Source organism: Leopardus geoffroyi, chromosome A1 (genome assembly GCF_018350155.1).
Source record: "Leopardus geoffroyi isolate Oge1 chromosome A1, O.geoffroyi_Oge1_pat1.0, whole genome shotgun sequence".
Classification (NCBI taxonomy): domain Eukaryota; kingdom Metazoa; phylum Chordata; class Mammalia; order Carnivora; family Felidae; genus Leopardus; species Leopardus geoffroyi.
The window spans coordinates 169,711,089-169,737,095 of record NC_059326.1 but is presented as its reverse complement, the minus strand read 5'-3'; the positions used below and the strand labels follow the sequence as shown (position 1 = coordinate 169,737,095).

The 26,007-nt window shown below is 37.2% G+C and overlaps 1 protein-coding gene across 1 annotated transcript in view; it reads right to left on the bottom strand.

Moving 5' to 3' along the window:
• The window catches only part of MAN2A1 (mannosidase alpha class 2A member 1), a 167,300-nt gene that overhangs the window by 46,935 nt on the left and 94,358 nt on the right, over positions 1-26,007 (bottom strand). Inside the window, exons 13-15 of the mRNA XM_045500567.1 lie at positions 4,633-4,798; positions 2,717-2,935; positions 1,594-1,716 (exon numbers count right to left, since the gene is read on the bottom strand). Of these exons, the coding sequence (XP_045356523.1) occupies positions 1,594-1,716; positions 2,717-2,935; positions 4,633-4,798 (508 nt within the window). The remainder of the gene's footprint in view (positions 1-1,593; positions 1,717-2,716; positions 2,936-4,632; positions 4,799-26,007) is intronic.

Below are 26,007 nucleotides of genomic sequence, written 5' to 3'. Positions count from 1 at the left end.
CTCCCACTCTCTCTCAAAATAAATAAATAAACTTAAAAATTAAAAAAAGAATGCTTACAGATCCTTAAGTCATACCAGTAGAACAATGGTCAAAAACTTACATAGGGAGTCACAAAAGAGATATGAGAGACAAATATATAACGTTTAGCCTTCCTAATAACCATAAAATCTCATCAGTGAAATATTTTTTACCTATTACTGTACGTAAAGCTTTTAAATGGCTGATTCTCAGTGCTTGGCATGGTATATTAGAGTTACTCTCAAAAACGTTGGTGGGAGTGAATATTTATGCAGTCTTTATAGGGGACAGAGAAGTGGTACATATCAAGTCTTAAAGGCCTCATCCACTGACACAAAATGACTCTTCTAGAAAGTTATTCTCAGGAAATAATCAACACTGCATAAAAAGAATGTTACAAAGAAGGCTTATCACAATGCCACAGTAGTGAAGTACTGAGAGAAAATCTACATATGCAACAATAGGAAATTCCTTTTTGTCATATATATATATATATACACACACACACACACAGATACACACACACAGACACACACGTGTGTGTGTCTGTGTGTGTGTAAGAACATTTAAGTTCTACTCTCGGCTTATTACACAATACAGTATTATGTACTATACTGACCATGTTAGACATTATACCCTCAGACTTTAATCATCTTATATCTCTAAGTTTTTAATCACAACAGTACATATTAAAATTGTTTTCAAAGAACATACCGTCAGATTGTGAGCACTATGACAATGAAAAATAAAATATGTACATGTAGTAAGACCACACTTGAAAATGGGGGAGAAAGGGCTGTGCATAAGACAATAAAAAACACATCAAAATGTTGGCCCTGGTTTGCACGGCCGTGGAAATAGTTGGTAAATTTTATTGTTCTCTTCAGTTTTCTGTGTTTTCAAAAATGTGTCAAAATTTGCATATATTACCTTTACAGTCAAGGATAGGGGAATTTTTTTGTTTTTGTTTTTTAAAGTGCTAGCAGTTAAGGAGATAAATGGCCAGGGGGCAATTTACTTTTCCTGTATGGCTAGATAATTGGTCTCTGGATATATACCATGCCACTTATGTATATACCAGTATAAGAGCACTTGAACCCTAAATCAAATGTAACTTCTTTTTTAACGTTTATTTATTTTTGAGACAGAAAAAGACAGAGCATGAACAGGGGAGGGTCAGAGAGAGTGAGGGAGACACAGAATCTGAAACAGGCTCCAGGCTCTGAGCAGTCAGCACAGAGCCCAACGCGGGGCTCGAACTCATGGACCGCGAGATCGTGACCTGAGGCGAAGTCGGCCGCTTAACCGACTAAGCCACCCAGGCGCCCCTCAAATGTAACTTCTATGCATGCAGAACAACTGTTCATTGTAGCATCTTCATGGATTCCAACCCTGCAAAAATTATTTGTTTACCTAACATTCGACTACAAATTACCAAATGTCAGTAAGAAAATATCATAGTGGAGCCAACTCATCTATGCCTAATAGATGACAAGATAATGAGATGCACTTATTTTTTTCTTCATTATTCTTTCAATCAGTGCTCGTTCACTGCTCAGCTCATTGGCACTTACCTTGGCTTCCCCATCAGGTAAGAAGAGGTAGGCACCACTTTTATCCTTTTTACTCGTCGTTCCATACCATGAAAATTGTACTTTTACTTCATGCCGCTTACCATCTTCTTTATTTATCATTTCCTAAGGATAAAAAAAATGTTTAAAGGCAACTCACTATGAAGATATTAATGATGTTGTATTGGGTTCCATGTGTCGGTTGATTAAAAACAAAACAAAAAAACCTCAGGATAGACTGAAAAATGCTAATAGACTCTAATGTTATAATTCTTGGAGGAAAAACCAAAATTTTATACTTAAAAGTATACTTTTGGGGCGCCTGGGTGGCGCAGTCGGTTAAGCGTCCGACTTCAGCCAGGTCACGATCTCGCGGTCCGGGAGTTCGAGCCCCGCGTCAGACTCTGGGCTGATGGCTCAGAGCCTGGAGCCTGTTTCCGATTCTGTGTCTCCCTCTCTCTCTGCCCCTCCCCCGTTCATGCTCTGTCTCTCTCTGTCCCAAAAATAAATAAACGTTGAAAAAAAAATTTAAAAAAAAAAAAAAAAAAAAAAAGTATACTTTTATATTTTATACTTAGAATTTAAAACTTTCACAATAGAAACAAAAAGTCAGAACTCCCTTCCTCAAGGAAGAAAGAGATACACAAAGAGATCTGGACCAGTGTTTCTCAAACTTTCTGCACAAAGGAACAGGTTTATTTTTTATCTCCAATATGCATGGACCAATATCTTTGTGGGGTACGATAAAAGTGAATTACTACAAAAATTACATTTAAAGTGACATACCAAACATACACTTGCATTTTTTTATTATTAGATTCAACAGGCATAAATTTACTGTGTCACGGTGCTTTCGAAGTTTCCACAAACATTTCTAAACAGATATAGCCTCTATACTTATCTTGTGGACCAGTAACAAACAATTCACAAATCAGCACCACCCACAGACCACACCCTTTAGGAAAAAGTGGCCATAGTGGAACACAAAAATGAGATATATATTGCTCATGCATCCTTTTCCCCAAGAGTGTTTGGGTCAACTTTTCTCCCTTTGCATACCCAGTCTGCACATATTATAATAAAAGTGATAAGCCTTCCATGAATTTGGAAACTATTCAGAACATACCTCCATAAGCCCAGATGGACCAAACTGAAGTTTAAGAAAGGAGTTCTCTAGAGTTATAGCTTCCTCAGCACTTTTTACATTCTTCATGTTGAAAATTCCTTTATCTTTGATGTTACCATTATACAGGACATACTCAGCTAAATGTGGATCTGAATTTGCTGATTCCACAATTGTATACACTTTCATTCCCAATGGTGGTATCTGTACTAGAAAAGAGATCTTTAAAAGGCAGATGAGAGATTTTTTTAAGAAATGTAATCTACTGAAAGAAAAGCATTTATAAGTCTAATAAAAACAAAAAACTACAATATTTTCAAAATCATCTAACACTATTCTACAAACTTCACAGTGGTAGAACTATCAAGGGCATTATGCTTTCATTCAATATATGAAATTATATGAGCATCCTCAATTGTCCTACAGTGCTCTTAATAGATGCCCAGAGGACAAAATTCTCCATGAAGGTAAGGGCTTACTGTGAACAATGATTTTCCCTAATTACCAGGAATCTTTTTTATAATACTATGATATTCAAGTACATTAAAAATAAACACGGTAAACACAATACTATAAATATTAAACATGTTAACAGCAGTCATCGAATGCCTGGGGTCTAGCAGACAATGCACAAGCACAAAGGATGTGCACACTGCAAGACATGACCCCTGCCTTCCAGGAGCTCGTTTCGTTTTCTAGACAGGGTGCTTCCTGTAACATCTGACCAAAGCTTCTTTTATACTTTTCCTTTTTACCTTAAGGATTATGAATTTATGAAAGCAGCCAGCAATGGCTCTTAACAAGCAAAGTAATTTTCATTTAGAGTTCCTAGCTTATGGTTGTGTCTTCAGAAGTACATGGTTTAAACTACACTCCAGACACCAAATATTGATACTTTCTAGTGAAAAGTTCAGGTTAATATTACTTTGAAAATTTTTTACCAAAAACATCTGTTACTTGAGCCCCAATTTTCCATTGTTATATTTCAGAAAAAAAGCACCTTCTTCTATTTTAGGAAGTCTTTCTCTTTCATGGTGTGTTGTGTCATCTTTGCAATGAAAAGCTGGTAGTATGCTTTTCTGAGACAAATGGCTATTTATCTCAATTTCCATATGCATAACTATCATTAAACTGAGCTAAACAGGGGCGCCTGGGTGGGTCTGTCAGTTAAGCGTCCAACTTTGGCTTAGGTCATGATCTCATGGTTCATGAGTTTGAGCCTCACATCAGGCTCTGTGCTGAAAACTCAGAGCCTGAAGCCTGCTTCAGATTCTGTGTCTCATTCTCTCTCTGCCCCTTCCCGACTTGTGCTCTGTCTCTGTCTCTCAAAAATAAATATAAGAAAAAAATTGAGTTAAATGCAAAAACTCACAATTTTATGAGTAATGATTACTTCATTACTTCAGGAAAACATTATGATATTTATAGAGATATGCAATACATGCTAATAACATACACTAATAATAACATACAGTATACACAGTAACAAAGATATCAGTATTTCAGGAAACACAGGATCTATTTTCCTTTATTCATTTATTTTTAAAGTTTATTTTTAAAGTTTATTTTGAGAGGGAGAGCATGAGCAGGGGAGGGGATAGACTGAAAGAGGAGAGGGAGGGAGGGAGGGGGGGAGAGAGAGAGAGAGAGAGAGAGAGAGAGAATCCCGAGCAGGCTCCGCACTGTCAGCACAGAGCCAACATGAGCTCGATCTCGTTAACTGTGAGATCATCACCTGAGCCAACATCAAGAGTCAGATGCTTAACTGACTGAGCCACCCAGGCGCTCCAGGATCTATTTTCCTTTAGTGTCACTTAACTGGCCAGTTAAATCCTCCGGTATTTACAACTTTAACCACTTCACACACATCAGTTTGACAGCTCAAGGGGGCACGTATACAAGCTCCACGGCAAACGTACCTCATAGGCTGTCTGTGAAATAATACTTGCTGTATCCCAAACTGCGCTCATTTGAATTTCCACTGGCTTTCCCGAAGCGGAAGACACTTGTGCTGTGGGGGAACTCACATAGACGGAGACCACCGAGTTTCGGTCTTGTTCTGAAGGATTACAGATGACAAGATACCTGCAAAAACAGCCGTTTCACTTCTTAGGTCTTAAAAATATTTTTACTTCTCTCACACTATGTGTAAGGACTCAGCTCATAGACAGTCATAGAGTCAAACACACAGAGAAGACTTATAAGGAACATTCTGGTAAAATTTCTGGAGGACACGCAGTTTCATCACAAAGAACACAGTACAAAGGGTAACGAAATAATGATTCACTTTCTAAGAATAAAGTGCTATACAAATGGAAGACATTAAAAGAACTATAATAAAGTTATTTCCATGGCCCAGAAAATGACCTATATACAACATGGCTTTATTAGTCCTTCTAAAATAATCAGCTTGATACAACTAATATCCTGATCCCTGCCTACTAATCTCACTGAGTAAAAAACCCCATACATTGCCTATTGGTATTTTAGTCACAATTAATTTAAATTAAAATTCTGACATTCCTATTAGACCACTAAAACACAGCAAAAATTTATGGCTATCCATGCAAAATCACATTAATTCACACATATATTGTATATATTGGGGACCCTTATTATCCAAGACGTTAGTTCTGGTAAAAAGATAATCTGAAGTGAGTCCACTTAAAATAGGGGCTAAAATTTTATAATAAACAGTGCTAGAAAAAGGTTTGATTGCAACTAGCTAGAAAAAGGACAATATAAACTATTAAGGTAAGGTTAGGTAATATTTGCAACTATATGCATTTCTTAGAAGGAACAAAAATAATGAGTGAACTGGAGTTTCTGGCAGACTTCTTCCAACAATATTTTATATTAGCACATTATGACATCCTTCATGTTACATTTAATTTTTATAGGGTGGTTTTAAACAAAACTACATTTGTAAAAAATATTCAAGGACTTCATCATTTTTCCTAAAGTCCTCTCTCATTTCTTTGATATTGAAAGAATTCTTCGTTGGAGTATCTAGCATACTTGATTTTCTCAGCTGTGTAACTCTGGCAGATCCCCACTGTTTCATGGCTTTGCCTGTGAGCAGAAACATTCTATACCATCATGTCACAGACATGAAATACACAGCCTTTGAAAGATTTATGATTTTACTTTATAATCAATTTGAATCATATTAGATTCAAGTAAATCAAAAGGTATTTCAAGAGAGGATGCTTGAATAATGTAACTCTCTGATTTATTAGTGAATATTTTCATGATCTGAAATATTTTGGTTTCCTATGCAATTCTGTAAATGCAGGAACACAGAACTGAATGGTCAGATAGCAATCCCACACCCACTGACTCATAGTAGCTACATCAGAGATGGTAGAAACAAACTAGTTTTGTGTACCTAGTGCATCAGAAAGCCTTGTAGTGCTATTTTATCCTACATGTGCCCTGTGTATTTCAACTGCATTGCCAATCACTTGAGAAACAAAATTAATGCCCACAGCGGTCAAAACTAAAGTGAAGGACAACAGGAAAACACACAAAAAAAGAAAGAGGATGTAGCATAAAATCTATAATATGTTTGACTCATAAATGGTTTATCAGGGGAAGCACTTATGATAGAAATAATATTCTGAGATGCCCAAAGTGACAATAACAGCAATAAGAATGGCGCTTATAGTATGTATCAGGATCACACAAGCTAACTTACATCACTTATGTTCAGTGATACCATATGTATATGAGAGAAGACAGACTAAAGCCATGTAGTCAAAAACATATTTACAAAGGACACTGAAGCTTAGAGGCACTAGGTAGAACCCTACTTTATCCACAGAAGCAACTCTAAAGGATAGCAAGGGTAACGCCCCTTTGAGAGGTATGCTAAACAGACTTACCTGAGTGATCTGTCAACCTATTTGTACCCTCCCACTGCCCTCTACTAGCTGTTGCTTACATGTCACCTGACTTGTTCCATCACAAACCCATGTGGAGAATCACAGCTGCCAGGATTCATTGTTACAGAAAGACAATACCATATTCCTAAGGTGCATTGGGGAAGTAAAACAGTTGAGGATCACCCAACCTCAGCACCAAAGATGTTCAAACCATCATCCTGGAAATGAGTGATTTACTGCTGAACACCATGTTACCAGAGGCTCAGAGGTAGTATGTGAAGAACTCTAAGACATGGTCTAAAGACTCAGGCCAGCTTCCTAATTTTGTAGAAGCCCTGAAGCACATCCAGGTACTGAACCTGGAATTCCTACTGGCAAGTCCTTTGGATGCTCCATTACATAGAGCTGGTCATAAAGGCTTTGAATAATAAATTGTGACATGTGCCCAAGCAATAAATTAGGTAATAAGCATCCAGAACACTGATTCCTTCCCATTGCCCATAGGGGAGAAAATGATTCACATTTAAAGCAAATAATAGTTTTAACCATACACGTGGTTTTGTACACTATTAAACTGCTTTTTACAATAAGCTGGGAACTAAGTTCTGTTTTGTTTTGTTTTAGTAGCTAATTAGTATTTGATCATAATGATGTTTCTACTGTACTGAATGATTATATGATTATCATGCCAGGAATCTATTCAAAAACTACATGTGTAGAGTATATGAGTATAATGCTGAACAAAGAAAATAATTTTTTAACATAATTAGAAATCCACACCATGTTTTTCAAGTATATCACAGCACAAATTTACCTAATATACACACACAAACTCCTATCTACATACATTTTAAGTAGAGTACAGAGAAAGTATAATCATAAATGAATTATATTTCCTTTGGAAATAAGTACACAATCAAAAATTAACTAAATATTCATTTTCTTTTTTTTAACTTTTTAAAAAAAGTTTATTTATTTATTTTGAGAAAGAGTGTGAGCACGCTTTGGGGAGGGGCAAAGAGAGGGGGAGATAGAATCCCAAGCAGGCTGTCTGCACAGAGCCCGACCTCACAGAGCCATAAGATCATGACCTGAGCCGTAATCAAGACTTGGACTCTTAACCAACTGAGTCACCCAGGCGCTCCTAAATGTTAATTTTCATTATCATATTTGGTGGGTCAAACATTTGTTATACTGCCAACATCCCTAAATATGAGTTCACTTAAACCCATCAGTTGTGAATAAAACCAACAGGTTTCAATATCCTAAATGTCAAACTCAGTTATTAAAAATTAGTAATACTTGATCCACGCTAACCAAAGAAAACAGTAACATTTATATCTTAAAAATTAGGACAGTTAATTTCTATTTCATCTTGGAAGTAACTGTACAGGAAGCTCAGAACATTTCCCGCCCCCCCCCCCACTTGTCCCCACGTTTACATTCGCTTTCCATCACCTATCACCAAGTCCCATCCAGACTCCTAGTTCTCACTAGGATACTAAGCCCCCTTAACTTACTTGGGGTTACAGCAAGTATCCCAATTCTCCATATAAAAGGAACAACCCTCACCTCATGATAACAAAGCATTCATATGGTACCTGCCAACCCAATTAGATGACAGATTATGATCTACTTTGAGAGAAAAAGGAATGGAGAAAAATGAAGACATCTGCATGCTCATGTCAAACTGGGAATCATTTTATGGGAGAACTAGAATTCCACTGTACACATGGTTCTGTCCTTGAAGACTATTGAGGAGGAGTATATTTAGAATTCCTTCACCCCTTTTGTAGAAATGATTCATGTCATGATAAGAAAGACACGTGGGGAAATCCAAGTCCTCTCTTTAAGGCAAATCTAATCAGTGCCCACATGAACAATAGATTAGGACCATTCGGGCTTCCTTCTAGGATTGGATGAAGGGTAGAGTGGAAGGAGCATGTCCTTAGTCAGAGTGACCCTGGAGCTATCTCTTAGTTTGCTTCTTGTATGCGGGGCCCAGTCCTCAGGACTGTACGGGCAACCTGTAAGGCACAGCCTTTCATCCTTCCCACTGGACAGGTAGGAAACTGAGGGTCATCGAGGCTAGGTATTTTGCCAACACTGACCCAGTGAAAAGTGTCACAACAAGGCTCAAAACCTGGCCTTACCTCCCTAGCCATCTTTTTAACCATTTTACTCACAGGATAAGCTTATAAGCACCTTTCTGACAACTGAGGTTTCATGTGGAGATTCCCTTAGTTCCAAATTCATATGTGAAGAACTTTCTCTCCTCACCGATGCCCAAGATCCCCATGGAGCCTCTCTCTTCAGAAAGCTCAGGATGAACAAAAAGCTATTTATATTTCAGTATATTTGTGAAAGTAAATTTATAAACTGGAACATTGGAACAGAAAAAAATCTTGCACTATACACTAAGGAGCTCATCTTATAACTTCACTATGTGAGGTAACCAAAACAATATTCAAGGAAAACATTTAAAAAGCATTATGTATATTTATGACTGCGTAAGGTAGACACAAATGAGAAGTATTTGCAAGTCTCCTTTAAATACAGTTTAAAACCAATTAAGCAAACACTAGGTTATATGAACAATCATTGTAGCTTCATGTGCCTAGTGTAGTACCTGACACAGAATAACATTCAATAAATAGTTGATAAATGAGTAATGCACAGAAATCCCACTAGGAGAATATATCATTTATAAATGATTCCTACCAGTGTGGGGCTTTAGAGGTTTATCAGATCATTTTCACTTCTATTACTTCAATTCCATAAAAAAATGATTTTAAAGTCAACAAGCTATATAATTAACCTCTTTGCAAAGACGGGAAATGACAGATCCAAGATTACAGAGAAAGTTAAGAATAAAGCAGACTAAAGTTCGGTCTGATTAATCAATGACAGCAGAGTAAAAAATTCATTTCAAATAAGAATATATACATCTTCTCTAAGTAGCCTCATTAGTGGAGTGTAATCTAAAGAAAAGTAGTAAACTTACATTATTTTCTGTTTTTTTTTTCAACGTTTATTTATTTTTGGGACAGAGAGAGACAGAGCATGAACGGGGGAGGGGCAGAGAGAGAGGGAGACACAGAATCGGAAACAGGCTCCAGGCTCTGAGCCATCAGCCCAGAGCCCGACGCGGGGCTCGAACTCACAGACCGCGAGATCGTGACCTGGCTGAAGTCGGACGCTCAACCGACTGCGCCACCCAGGCGCCCCTACATTATTTTCTGAATGTGGAAATATATAGATTTATAGGTTCATAGAAATTTTAATTTCTAGGGGCGCCTGGGTGGCGCAGTCGGTTGAGCGTCCGACTTCAGCCAGGTCACGATCTCGCGGTCTGTGAGTTCGAGCCCCGCGTCGGGCTCTGGGCTGATGGCTCAGAGCCTGGAGCCTGTTTCCGATTCTGTGTCTCCCTCTCTCTCTGCCCCTCCCCCGTTCATGCTCTGTCTCTCTCTGTCCCAAAAATAAATAAACGTTGAAAAAAAATAAAAACAATTTAAAAAAAAAAAAAAAAAGAAATTTTAATTTCTAGACTTGAAGCCTTTTTGATATAGTCCACCTAGTTTTCTGGGTTTAAAACACAATGCTTACCATATTAGCCACTGGGGGGAAGGGGGGGGAATCAAGATATTAAAAACAAAAGGACCCTTTTTGATACATGTCAGTTCTTCAAAAATCACACAGTTCTATGATTCCTGGGTTCTGGAATGAAACATATTCAAGCTGAAAACCCCACAATGGCACTTAGAATTTGAGAAGCCTGAGCAAGTTATTTCATTTCTCCAAGCCTTAATATCCTCATCTATAAAATCAGTAGACAAGACTCTTATTAGGGTTAAAAGATAAAATGTTTGGAAAATCACATAGCTCAGACCTGGCACAAAGTGGAATCTCAATAGCGATTAAATCTCTCGTTTTCCTTACAAAATCCTCCTGGCGTCCTGACCAAGGACTCTGGTACATGAATCACACTGGATGGTGGAGTGAATGTTTTAATTAACCCAGGTCACTGAGCTGCCTTAAATGCTTTTCTGTGTAAGGCATATAAAAATCTAAATGACAGAAATTAACAAGACCACAAATGTGATAACACAGATCTACCTTGAAACAAGAGTTCAGACGACCAGGGTCGGTGGGGGGGGGGGGGGGGGGGGGGGGTAGAAATAAATGCACAGGTGCATACAATACATCCATGTACCAAGGGGTTAACCACATGGAATATGGATAAATTAAAACGCAAGAAAAAAAGGACAGAAGGATATCTCTTGGTATGTGTAGTTATAAACTTAAGAATGTGAATACATAGCCCCTGTCCTGGAAGGATCTATAATCTAAGAGAAGAGAGAGAAAATGGGTGATGGGCATTGAGGATGGCACTTGCTGGGATGAGCACTGGGTGTTGTGTGCAGGCAATGAACCATGGGAATCTACCCCCAAATCCAAGAGCACACTTTACACACTGTATGTTAGCCTATTTGACAAAAAATTATATTAAAAAAAAAAAAAAAGGAAAAGAAACTGTTAAGTTCAATATAATAGGGTAAGTAATAAGACAAAAGTATGCACAGGGCATCCTGTGACACACACAAAAAGGTGGCAGGATGATTAAGAATTAATCGGGAGAATATACAAAATAGGAAATTAGCTTTATACAAAATGACCGCATATACAGAAAATTATAAAACTTTACTGAGACATAAAAATGAACACATGGAGAGACATTTATTTTAGGAGGGAAAAATTAAAAAAACAAAACACAAAAAACAAAAACCAACCAACTTCCCCAAAATTAATTCATGAATCTTACGTGTTGCTAACCAAAATCCCACTGAAATCCTCCTGTTGGGAAAAAGAGGGCAAGAAAATTCTGTAATTTACCTATAATAATAGACAGGCAAGACAAAATCGTTAAACAGACACACTAAAGCAATATGCCAGGACTGATTCTAGATTTAAAAAATTGAGAAATGTAAACAATGACAAGATTAGTAGAAAAAAAAAAAAACAAATGTATCATTTGTGGCACAGAGGTCTCTGTAACCCTAACAGTAAAAAAAAAAAAAAAAAAAAAAAGCTAAGTGAAAGGCTAGCAGAGTTGATAACAAAAGCTTAAGCATTTTCTATCTTAAAAATAAGATTAAAGAATAATAAAAAACAGAAAATCAAATTTGGAAAATTTGTAAAGTGCTCTTACAAAATCAATAGCAACATAAACAGCCAAGTAGAAAAAGTGAACATTTTCCAACTATCAAATTTAAGTTGGAATATAAATGTTGCTTCAGCTTCTAGGAGAGATGGAGTAGCTGACAGACAAGAGCTCTCAATTCTATGGCCAACTAGAAAACCCAGATAAATATGGTAATCATCTGCTTGAAAGCAACAGGAACTGCTGAGGAGAGAAAAGAACTTCAGAGAAGTGAGCTTCATTCTCTAGCCATTTTTACCCTGGGACATGCCAATTCTCAGCACTGGGAAAGGCTGAGTTCCATGAAAAGCCTAGAGGAGGATCACGGTGGGAACAGAGAGGCCAAAAAGCACTTAGCCGGAGCTTAGGAGGCTTCAAGTGTACATTTGGCTTTCTCATCGGTTCATGTGCCAAACGCTGGGGTGCTGCACAGAAAGGGAGGCTTACAGCCTAAACAGAAAACTTATGAAAAGTAGAGCAGAGACATCTCATGACATTTTAGAACCCACCAGGTATAGAATATACTAGACTATCAGTTGAAAACTTGGAGAGCTAGACAAACGAGATATAAATTAGCCTCAGTTTAGCATAGTGCTTGATTGGAGGACGACTGAATGCTTCCTAGAAGAAGATATTTTCTGGAGCCTATGTAAGTGTCTACTACTTGATATAAAATTTCAAGACATCCAAAAGACAGAGCCACATGATTAAACACCAAGGAGAAAAAGACAAAAGAATTAGAACCACACATGATCCAGATAAGGGAGTTAACTGAAAAGACTTTAAAATAATTATTAATACGTCCAAGTAAAGATGAAAATATGAATAAAGAGATGAAAAGATAAACAATTTCACCACAGAAACTGAATACATCAAGACTAAACTGAATGAAATTCTGAAAGGAGAAGTATTTGAAATTACAAATTCCACAGATATATTTAACAACAGAGTATATTCAACAAAAGAAAACTTACATTATTAACAAGGTACTTCCTCTAGATTCTGGTATTATTAGTGAATATTCTGCAACTACTTCCTAATACTTTGGATGTAAAACCATTTTCTACATCAAGTATGTATTTTTTAAGTAATTAGAAAAATACAACAACAACATAAACAAGAACCTTTTTAAACATGGGGCAGGGGAGGGATAGCCAGGTAAAGGAAAAGTAGGGAAATACAATCTAGGTAGAAAAATTCTAAGGATAAAAGCACAGATACAAGAAAAAGGATGTTATTTTCAGGACATACAAGCCATCCAACACCACTAAAATCTACACAGTAAGGTGAACTTCTAAAATATCAATATATGAGCTAGAAGGGGAACTAAATCACTAAGTCACAGTGAGGAGTGGGTATATTTAAATCATTATAAGGTGCACAGACCCAATTAGTTATAGGGAGTGACTAAAAGGTTTAACATGGTCAGATTCATTTTGAATAGATATTTCTAGTTGCTAGGTAGAGGAATAATTTAAGGAGTCAAGATTAAAAGCAGGAAGACCAAGCAAGTGGCCATAACAGCCCAGGTAGGAAAGGTGAAGACCTAAGTTACAAAAGTAGTAGAAATGCAAAAAGAACAAATCTGAGAAGCAGGCAGGATAATGTGTCAGTAAAATTTTTTGGAGTCCTTGCAGAAGGCTGAGTAAAACCAGAAAAACCATCTACCACAATTCCTGGTTTTCAGTTAGGGTGGGATAGATATGGTGGTGCCATTAATGAAGAATTCAACTACCACCTGGGTAGTGGGAGGAGCTTTCAAGGTGAAGGTGGTAAATCCAGGTTCAGGCTTCTTGAATTTGAGGTGCCTGAGATACATCTACATAGATTTATTTTGATGCCCTGAAATTAATTATCCCAAACTCAGAATCCACTTATTCCCTGGAAATACAAAAATTAGGTTTCAAAAGTATGACAGGCAGAACACTTATACTCCCCTCCCCCAAGATGTCCACATCCGAATCCCCAGAACCTATGAATAACTTATATGGCAAAAGACACTTTGCAGATGCAATTCAATTAAACACCTTGGGATGGTGAGATTTCCTGAATTATCCAACTGAGCCCAAAATAATCACAAGGGTCCTTATTAGAGAGACAGAGGAAGGTCCAACTGAGAAGAAGGCCACATGACAACAGAAGCGGGAAGAAGCTGGAATATGTGTGAAAGGGGTCACCGGCCAAGGAACGCAGGCGGCCTGCAGAAGATTAACAAGGCAAAGAAAGAGATCCTCCCCTTGGAGCCTGTGGCAGGAACCAGCCCTGCCAACACTTCGTGAGGCCCATGAAACGGACTCTGGACTTCGGATCTCCAGCACTGTGTGTAAGACAGTAAATGAGTGCTTTTTTAAGAGACTGAGTTTGTGGTAATTTGTTACAGCACAATAGGAAACTAACACCAGGTTACACTATTCCTCTTGAAAATGAAGGCTAAACTCTGGTTTCACAAAGAATGAGACTTTGTACCACCAAGCAAAATAAAGAAAATCTTGAGGTCTGGAAAGTAGGGCAGGGTGGGGGTGGGCAAAGAGCAATGAGAAGAACTTGGGGTCTTTGGAACTGGGCCCAAGGAAAAGACTGCAATGAAGTATATCCAGCGGTCTGACCCTCTCTCCCATGGAAGATGTCCTCCCACATCCTCATCCACTGACCACCAGGCCTGATGTGGCCCAATCCCACCGTCCTAGCACAGGTGGCCACAGCAAACACTACTGAGAAAGCAAATAAGGAAAACCCCAAACCTGTACTTTGTGAGAAGCAAATGACTGACAGTCCCTTGCAGAGACTAAGGTGGTTATTCCCAGCTTTTTAAAAATTATATTTATTTTCTAATCTTTGAAAACCTTAAACAGACCCCACTCACTGGAGAAATGCACACATGCCCAAGATTTTTCATGTAAGTTCCAAGGCCTCCCAGTTTAAACATCTTTCTAATCTTATAAATGAGGCCTTCTCAGGCAAATACTTAACTGTTTTCCCCATAAAAATTTCTCTAGAAACTATGTAAGTCTTTCTTCTCTTCAATTACCAGATAATGGAATTTATGTTTGTAAGAAGAAAAATTTAAAAATTGATGTTTTCTGAAAGCTTCCAGGTGATTAAGTAACAAACATAGTCTCATCTAAGAGGCAAAAAAATTGAACACTAAGGAACAGAACACTCTTTTTCTCAGTAATAAGGATCATACTTGAATATAATAGTGTATAAATGTTACCTGATCTTCCTAACACATGATTATTTCACCATTTTTTCCTATATTTAGGAGAAATAACTTTCTTAAAATTTATGGACAAAAAATATTCTGAATCTATCATCCTATGAACAGTCATCTGCCCAAGGACAGGATTCAAAAGGAAAGTCTACAAGTGCACTGAATATGTGAGTGAATCCAAATGTAAAGCAGTCTTTCAAGAAACAATATGACGACAGCAGGACCTAAAATTGCTATTGTCTACTAAGTATTTAATTTCTGAGAAACCCTTCTATCTCAAATCCAAGAATTCCACAAAATATTACCAACAAAAGTTCTTAGTTTCAATGAAAAGTCTGTGATATTGTTAAGCAAATATTCTAGAAAGCTATACTGTAGGAAATAATTACTTTGAGAATTATGCTTGTTTGTGATACTAATCGACAAAGCAGTAAATCAGAAACAGCACTGTACCTTAAAGAAATATTTTTGCTATTTTTAACCCAAAGTCAATTTGACTTGGCAGGTGGTGGAGGGTTTCTCAGATATAATGGTAACGATAACAATAATAGTGATAACACCAACAGCTGCACTTAATTTGCGTTTAGAACACTGCCTCACACTCAGTATGTACTTTACTTGAATTAACTCCTTTCAGTTTCACAACTAACTTATGAAGTCCTAGAATCAGGACTATTTTACAGATGTGCAGGAGTGGTTTGGTATCCTCCTGCTCGTGGGCACATAGCCATTTAAGTGACAGAGCCAGGATTGAAACTCAAGCAATCCAACTCCCGCTGACTGCAGAAGGCAGTCCTGTTTCTCTCCAGGGAGGGGAAAGACGCTCAAAGTGTACGTGCTAGAAATACAGCTGCGTCATCTGTAGCACTCGGAGTCCTATCAGAGTCCCCATGTCCCCAAAGCTCTCGGAATGCTGCTTCATCAGAGCTCTGTATCCATCCCAGTGAAAAGCCTACACCTAAGAACCCTCTAACCACCTCCAATGGCAGGACTGTGGTTCAAAGGGGTTTCTTTGAGGTGAAAATGAGGCTAACCTTCCTGAGCTGCTACAGGGCCAACACGTGCTGTTCCCTCAGTCCGTACTTAATTTTTCTAAGAGGTGGTAGGAAGGGAACTGCCATAATAAGTCACCAACTTGCAATAGTGGAGATATTCTGGAAAATAGTTTCCTATGTCCTCGTTAATTGGACAAATGTGCTTAATTTCCAGAATTGAGTTTTCTACCCAAAAACTTCCTTTCCTGGTGTTTGCCCAAATGAATGCTTCATATACGATTTATGTTTTAAAAAATCAGACAAGAGGGGTGCCTGGGTGGCTCAGTTGGTTAAGCGTCCAACTTCAGCTTAGGTCACTATCTCACAGTCAGTGAGTTCAAGCCCCGTGTTGGCTCTGTGCTGACAGCTCAGAGCCTAGAGCCTGCTTCGGATTCTGTGACTCCTTCTCTCTCTGCCCCTCTGCCTCTCATGCTCTGTCTCTCTCTCAAAAATAAATAAACATTAAAAAAACACTAAAAAAAAAAAAAACAGACAAGAAAGTCAATGTTAGCTGGATGTGACCCTAGGAATCACCTACTTGAGCCCCCCTCTCTCCCAACACATGTAGAGACTAGAATTAAATTTTCAAAGAAAAAGATGCTAGTTAGTGACAGCGGTGGAACTAGAATAAGCCCTTGATGCTTGGTCCAGACCATTCATAATACTGTGCTCTTTCTAGGCACCTGACCATGAAATCTGCTCAAAGCTCAGTGGTATGGAAACAAAAGAGTACCATAAATGTTATCAGATATTATCCCTGCAGATACTACTTACAGTTGCAATTCAACATTATAAATTGAAGTGTTAACTTTCAAAAGTACAACTGCTTATTTCAGGAACGGGAAAAGCACTTCTAAAAGCCAAAATATAACCAAAGTAGAATCAACATGCAATTTTGTAACTTTTAAATAGTCCTGAAAAATCTTACAACTATTTCCAGTACATAACAGAAAATAGCAATAAGGATAAGTACTCCTTTCCAACTATTCTAAAACCTTTGATACTAAAGCAATAATAAGAAACAGATACAAAAACTGTACATAATTTGGCTGACCCTAAGAGTCTTGTCACCAATTAAGTTGCTTTCACTCTGAGAGGAGTTTCGCCTAAAACAAAAATACCATCTGTTTTACCTAAAACATTAAGATGTTCTATTTTCTTGTCATTTCAGAAATCACATCTGTAGCCATTTTCTGAAAAGACAGCATAAGACATTATATTTATGGGTGACTGCATAAGGAATGATGTTCAATCAAAATGTAATTTTCATCTACTGGGAGAAAATTTCATTTCTCCAATAACTGTAACGCTGTAACTTTGGAGGAACACATAGTACATAAACAGGCTGATTTTCACAAATAAAAAGACCTTAAAAGTTAATGCAGTAAAATAAAGTTGTTTTGTTACTAAAGACAGACAAGGCAAATACGTTTATATTCACTGTGTATGTCTTTGTCGACAACTGAAATCTATCTTGTGTGAGGTTTGTAGGTGAAAAGAAAAAAAAACAACAACAACTTATTATTGGTGCTAGTGAGCCACCATATAAGAGGTAAAAATATGAAAAGAACAAAACACAAGCCACTTTTACTTTCAAAACACTTTTAGACACAATATTGGTCCTGGGAAAGACATTCTACTCTACAATCCAATGAACCAATTGAAGATACACAAACACTGGAAAAACATCACTCACAGTGAAGGCAAACACAATGTCACAAGGGATAAAGAACACATGAAGAAAAACACACAAGCCATCCAACTACCTATGATACTTTGAGTATATATTAAGCACCTACAAAAAACCCTAAAACCCACGTATGTTTTACTTTGAAAGGTAGCCTAATTACACATACAATTTTCTTGCCTAAAATAAAATAAAATAAAATAAAATAAAATAAAATAAAATAAAATAATGCTGCTCTCCAAATAAGGATGAAATAAATAAGTCCAAAGGCTCTATTTAAAATTTTTCTTTTACCACAAAGTTGTGAAGTGTTCTGAAGTCCAAGATGGGCTTGAAGCCCTTCCTGACTTTTTCAGGATCAGGATACTTTCACTAAAATCCTTTTCCTTGTTCCTCTTGTAGTGCACGCTTTATTAATCTGCATTTAGAAGGAAAAAAAATCTTGTTCAGAAGAACAGAAGACTTTGAAATATGCCATATTACTTCAGTCTTTCCTGTGAACTGCTTTGAGTTAATTAGCTGTATCTTAGTAATTTCAGGAGACAGGATGGACATGGAGAGAAAAGAAGAGAGAGAACAGAAGACTAAATGTGCAAGAAATCAGAAAAACAAACTACGGACTCTCTCTAGTAGAATTATCACCTCCCCCCACCCGAATACACATCACTTTTAAAAATCACTCACATTCCAGACATTTAATTTATTTTATCACTTCCATAGTGCATTCTGTAACTCCAACAGGGGGAAAAACTTTGGCACTACAGCAGTAACAGAACAGAATCCCTCAAGATTTGCATTATCCAGCAGACACACCAAAACTAATGCCAGCTTTTCTTTGGCACTGTCTCATCTCCTTTCCAAAATTTTTCTTCGGTTCCACAAAGTAATGTATTTCCAAATACCTTAACTGGAAATTTTTATAATCCTTCCTAGATTGTAGGTGGTAATCCCCAGGGTAACTCTGCCTTTACACTGTAAGGCAAATCTCACCATAATCCAACATGTATAGAACACATATTTTTCCTCTCCATCGTCTGCGCTTTCCTGATTATGATCTCTGATGGGGTAATTGCAAGATGTTGGAAGCAACAAACAAAATCGCTTTAATTTCATTAGACAAGCCACGCAACTAAAACACCTTGTATAAACTTAATTCACTGTATAATAATCTGACAATAAACTAGAACCACACAGCTAGTTAAGAAAGTTTGATTTAAAGAATAAACAATAAAAAGGCAATTAAAACACAGACTAACCAGGCAATTTAGCAGGTGTTCACTCAACACATAACTACTTTGCCATTGCTTTTCAAGAAATAAAACTTAAAACTATCATTTCAAATGCAGTCTGTTCAACCACTTCCACAGATAAAACCTAAAGCTAATAAAATCTAAAATAATTTTGTACCTAGGAATAAAATCACAGTAGACTAATTATAACAGCCCGGGAAGGAAGATTCTTTTCAAGTTCACATAAAATTGATGAAAAGAATGATTTAAGATACCATGCCCTGAAAGCAGTAAGAAGACAAATTCCATCCACATTGTAAATCATTTAGAAATCACTATGTGAGAATGATAGCAGGCTACTGATAAACATTTTCTTCAAACTTCTAAATGGCAACAAAAATGTATATAATTAATTGACAGTTAGAGTATTTAAAGTTGCCTATTACAAACTTTAAACTGCTTAATGCAAGACGTGTAAAAGGTATTATTTCAGGAGGTGCAAGAAAGCATTAAGAATTTCTTTTTTAATTCTGATAATGAGGAAGCCTAAAGCATAGTCAAGAAGCTAGAGCACTAGCAGACAAGTAGAGTCAAGGCAAGGACTCTTACAAAGAAGAAAAGTCAACACTTACATACCTCTGTGCTTACAGAATGTGATACCACGGGCGAAGAGTCAGCACTACTTGACTTGAAAAAATTTCTTAAGAAACAGACATTTTTCAATTTTTGGAAGGGATGGGAAGCAGAACAAAGAAGAAAAGTTGAGGCACTCAAGCACGATGCTAGTAACAATCTGATGTCAGTCAGAGAGTTCTGTTGCTTTCTGCTGCAATGTGTCTTTATTAGGCAATTTGCTAATTATTTTAACTAATTACTTCATAACCCTCCAAACCATTGCTGTGTAAATCTATAATCTCTACCTTCAAAATCTAAAAAACTCTGAAAATCAAGTTTTTCAAAATTCATTTGGTGGCAAAACCTGAACTGACATGAAGCCACATATAATTATTTATTCCACTTGATCTTAATATTCGGAAATTTTAAGTTATTTGATAAGCCCTGTCCCAGACCAAAATATTATTTATGCAATATGCCATATATTCATATTAAGTTCCTAAAATTTTAAAAATTCTGAATTCACAAAGATTTCAGGTAAAGGACTGAGGATTTTATTTAGAGGTAGGCTATACAGCAGTCCAAGTCATAGACTACTTACAGCAGACATCCTATCTGTGTAGGTTCTGAGCCAAAAGAAAACAAAACAAAAAAACCCACCCAAAACCAAAACCAAACAAAAACCAACAGGAAATTAAAGAAGGAAAACACGAACACATCCCAGCACAGTGTTACACAAGGCAAGAACACAAAATAAATCTGTCATCGAATGACTATCTGAACTAGGGAATAAGTATATTTTAACACGGTCCTAAATCGATCACTAAGAAACAGTGAACATTTAAGAATACTGTGTTTTCTTCATACATGAACACCCCTAATCCCAATAGAACATATGTGCTCTTACTTTCTCTCTCTTCCAATTCTTTATTTTGCAGTATCTAATTAAGTTTTGGTTTTGGAATAAATGGAAAACCTGTTTCTTAATAATTGTGTGGGATATGATTTTTCTACCTAACTGGTAGAAGAGTCTTGAGAACAAGTTTTTAAGAAGCTTCTAGCACCCAGGACTGATTTATTCAGTGCAGATCTGTTTCTACAGTGTACACAACACAACTCTAGTCTGAGTTGATGAGGACAGGGAAGAGTAGTCAATGATCAGAAAACACAGTAGCTAGCCTGGGGTCTAGAAAACGAACCTAATGAGTAGATCATGCTAGCTGCCTACCCACAAGCTGTTTTCATATTTTCTTTTACTGAGGATGACAATAACTTTAACTTACAAAAAAAAAAAAAAAAAAAAAAAAAAAGCCCTTGATTCCCCATACTTGCGGTGGCCACATAACACAGTTCTGGCCAATGAAATGCAACTAGAATTCACAAAGTGGAGCTTCCCAGAAAATTATTGTATCTTCAATTTAATAAAAGTCAGCAGACTCAAGTGGCATAACTTTCATCCTCTGCTCCTCCTCCCTGCTCCTAGCTGGAACACAATGCAACGTCTGGAGAAGCAGGCACAACCCTGAGACCATGAGAACAACTGCCACAGGCTGAGGCAGGGCTGAAAGGTAAAAGGGGCCCAGTCCTTTAATGACCTCAGGGAACACATCACAAGTCCTGAACTACCTACTTTGAAACTCATACCCAAGAAAAATAAACTGCTTTCTTGTGAAGCCAATGTAGTAAGGTTTTCGTTATCTGCAGTTGAATACAATCTGAAGAGAAACACTATACCCACAAGAAACGATGCTGAAGTACCAAGAACTCATATTAATCTTAAAAGAAGATAGCACTGAATGCAAGATGATTCTCCTAACGCAAAAAATTTCCCATAAAGATTGATCACTATAGACATACTTTTCCTTAGAGGGTTGCTTAGTTTTAAATCTGTCCTTAACTGCCTATCAAATACTACACATAACTTCTCATAATTGCTACCTTCTCTACCTGAATTTTTAGTTACCAATTCAGCAAACACCTCCACCATATGAAGCACTTCTTCCTCATTTCACTCAACCATTTGTAACATCTTCAATTCAAGCAAGTCTTCTTCATTTTCTCCATGGAAGTTGAAAGGCAGATTTCATAAAAACTTAAGCTCAAACCTCAGAATTTACCAAACCTATGCTCTCTTTCATTTAATACAAAAAGATATGCTAATGCAGGCATTATTTTAAACTTCATATAGAATTTTATGAACATAAGAGTATTTGACCAATCCCTTCTGGTTATGGATGAACATTTAAGTATTTTAAACATTTAAAGTATTTATTTGGATGATAAAGCTGAGAGACATATTTTGCCCACAGTTCTCTTCACCTCTATATAGGATTATTTCTGCAGGATACATTTCTTCCAGTGCAATGCCTAATTTGAATGCACCTGGCACATATTACTAGGTTACCTTCCAGAAAGATTGCCAGGTGTCATGTTAGGATGGTGAGCAAAATCCAACCTATGCCTTCATGGGATTTACAGCAAGTTCCTTCAGCAGAATATTACATAGGTGCTAAGTTGGACAACAGTGGTTAAACACATAGTCACATGGGAGCACGTAAGAGTGCCAGCTAGTCTAACTCAAGGGTATCAGAAAAAGGTTCCACGAATGTAACATCTAAATTGAGTTCTAAAAAGATAATCAGGAATTTGTGTGTGCGTGTGTGTGTGTGTACGTGCATGTGTGTATATGACTGGGGATGTGGTGGGAAGGGTTTTTGTTTTGTTTTGTTTCTAGGCAGCAATAGTCTAGAAGTATGAGAACACAGTATGTCAAGAGAATTGATAGTTGAAGGGCTGAAGCACATAGTGCAGGCCGAGGTGACGTGAAAGATGACGCGAGACACCAAAATGCAGACACATGATTCAAGTTAAAGAGTCTGTGAGTTTATCCTGAAGGCAATGGAGAAAAGAAGAGTTTTGAACAGAGAAGTTAGAACATCATTGCTAGTATCTGTTATAGGCCTACGAAGTACTACATTCTATACTATTAAGTTCATATAGGTAAACTTATTTAATTCCTCCAACAAATGTAGGAGGGAGGGACACCCGCCACTGGGGTGTCACCACCATTCAGGGGAGAGACATTAACAACCTAAAATAGGGTACTGGCACTGAAGATAAGGAGAAGTGGACAAAACTGCAATACATTTAGAAAGTAGAATGAAAAGAGACAAAGATGACCAGGGCAATCCTGAAATTTATTATCCAAATGAATATACCTTTGAGAATCAAAGGGGACCACTAATGAAAAACTGAATACACGCTCACTCTAAAATTGAGGCCCAAGTTGAGGCGCCTGGGTGGCTCATTTGGTTGAACATATGACTTCCGCTTAGGTACACAGTTCGTGAGTTCAAGCCCCACATCGGGTTCTATGCTGACAGCTTCGAATTCTGTGTCTCCCTCTCTCTCCCCCTCCCCACTCATGCTCCATCTCTCTCTCTCTCCTTCAAAAATAAATAAAAACATTTAAAAAAAAATTAAATTGAGGCCCAAGTAAGTGGAGGACAAAGCTGACATTTTATTGAAGTGCTTGGGACCACAGAGTGGGTATGAGTAGAGACTAGGAGTTCTGTTTTAGAGAACACTGAGATGGAGGTACAAATGAGCCATCTCAATGGAGCTATCTACCTGGCCCGTGGGCAGAACTCACAGAGACTTTTCTCAATAGAGATATACATGTGGTAAGTCAACAGTACACTGACAATAAATGAAGGCAATGGAGTAGGAAATATTACTGTTACCAGGAGCTTTTATCTTTTAAATCTTCCTGAGGCAAAACAATTATTTATTTAAGATCTCTTATATGCTCTTGACTCTCCATCTCTTTCAGATGTTAACATAATCTCAAGCTACACATCTGTATTCCTGTAGATTTTTCTACGGTACACATTTACCTTCAGTTTCGGTAACCAAATTTACAACAATGATTTGGATTCATGACGTCTCCTTACTTCCAGTGCCTTCTTACTTTTGATTCACACATTAGTCAGCTGAGTTGACTTTATCCAGAAAATTTTTAAAGAGTACCTGTGGTACATTTTTATAGGTGTTTTCATATTTGAACATGTCTTTTTTTGTTGCCTTCACATATGAAAGAGAACTGTGAGTATAAAATGATTTCAAACCTCCACAGGCTTGTCGTTACCGAGAAGAAACCTAAGTCAGTCTAGCTTTTGTTCCATATTATACATGATCTGCCTTTTTGCTTGGGTACTTTTACAATATGTCCTTTTCCTTTTAATTGAACTAAGTTAGCAAGACACACCAGGGGTGACTCTCTTTTCATTTGTATTACCCAGAACTTCACCCTTTTCATCTATAAAGCAAGACCTTCTCGGCTCAGAAAACTTTTCATCAATTGTATCTTTGATCGTTGCCTCTGCTCCATTTTTTTCCCGAAGAAAATCTCTAAGTCTTTTGTTAAAATCTTGCCTTCCATGCGTATCATCTTCTGTCCTGTTGTTTCCACTTGTCTTCCTTGGTGCTGCATTCTGGCAAAGCGTCTCATGGGTTTTTTCTGTCATATCACTGGACACGCTTGCACAATGTCAGCCTCACTCTTCAGTACGAATAATGAAGATGCTCTCTCATCGCACCCCCACCAATAACCTTTCCTTTTGTGACTCCCCCATGCCGGCTCGCCATCTTTTTATTTCAGCTCTCCGCGTTCTGTTTCAGGCTTCTTAGAGATCATGACTCAAACTTTTTGAGCACACCAAAGAGGTCTTTGTGAAATGTTTTCCTAGTCTCTGTTACAAATCATTTTAAAAGGCAAATCGTTCTCCCAAGTCTTCTTGTACCCCTACTTTTTGTCATTCTGTAGGGCCTTTGCACAGGTTTCCTATGGTAACTTTCCATTTACTTCCCTACCCTCTCAGAAGTAGACATCTACCCAGACTCTGTGTATGCTAAAGGTACCCTTGGTCTTTATTCTGGGATTGGCTGAACTCCCTCTCTTATTCCAGAGTTAGTTTTTTTTTTTTGACAAGTATTTGTTGAGCACCTATAATGTGCCAAGTATTTGCCAGGGGATTCAAAAGCAAGTAAGTTCCCTGCCACCATAGAGCTAATATTTTAGCAAGAGAGATGGACAGCAAGAAAGAAATAAAATAACCAGTTTGTTAATAATGCTTGAAAGAGGTAAGGAAAATGTAGTGATGGAGAACACTGAATAAGTTTTACCATATATATAATACATATATAAATAATATAATATACATATAATAACATAAATTATAAAATAAGGAATAGAAGTCCAGATGCATAGAGGTAGCCTGAATGCAAAAGGTCCAAAAGGCCAATCAATCAAGGTGGCTATGGCTGTAGTATTCATTCTTTTATGCCAGCTCTGGTGAACAAATGGAGAGGTTCTTTCTTCAGCAAAGAATATCACAGTATCTTTCTGGCCCGTGCCACTGTCAGTAGCAATTTCCTTAAATGGGTACTTTCCTAGGTCAGTGCTCTACCATCAGTTCCCCATTTGTTTCTGCCTATTTTATTTCTGTCAGATTGAGTCTCCAAATTGGTTGTAAAATACAGACACAATGGAAGCCCCCTTATTGTGATTAAGGCTGGCAATAGATCTGTTAATTGAAAGAGATAAAGTTGACTTGAAAGTCAAAGGTAAAGTAGGACATTTTAAAGTTATACATATATGACTTAATAACTCATATTCATCCATGTTTTACATATAATATATAATTTCCTAATCTACTGATAAAACAGCAAAGCTACTTTGACTATGGGACCACTAATTCCTGGATCGTACCTACTACATAATCATCATGTGATTGATCATGTATGGTTTCCAGCTTAGGTTTTTGTAAAGTAGACCAAGAACTTCAACATTAAAAAAAAAATATTAGGCAACAGGAGTACAGACTGCTTCTCCATCTTTATGATTTTCTTCCCAAATATTTTATAGGCATCTCACCAATCAGTGACTTACCTTTGTTGAAAATCTCCAACTTCATGTATAAAAGCAAACTTTTTGTATAATTCATCAGTTTAATAAAAAGTAATCAAATCATGCAAGAAAAGTAACAAGATCAACTGATCTGGGAATAAATAATCGATTCGTGATAATCATACAACTCAACTGAACTACAGAGGGAGAGAATTGTACTTGTTTCCCTAGCTAGCAGCTTATTGATGACAAGGTCAAGGTACGATGGGCACCAAAAAGGAATGGAAAGAATCAACTGATCTAGTTGGCTAATTAAATGGAGACTTGTTAACAGAAATCTTAGGCAGAGAGAATGAAAATAATAGCTACCTATCTCCTTAACAGCCTCAAAAAACAGCACTGTCCCTGTATTAAAATATTAGTCCTCTTGTCTGGTTGGTAAAATACCGGAATTTCAAAGCTGTGGGAGTAGACATTATAAAAAGGAAAAGGAATCAATCCCCATATCTGCTTCTAGAGACCTGCA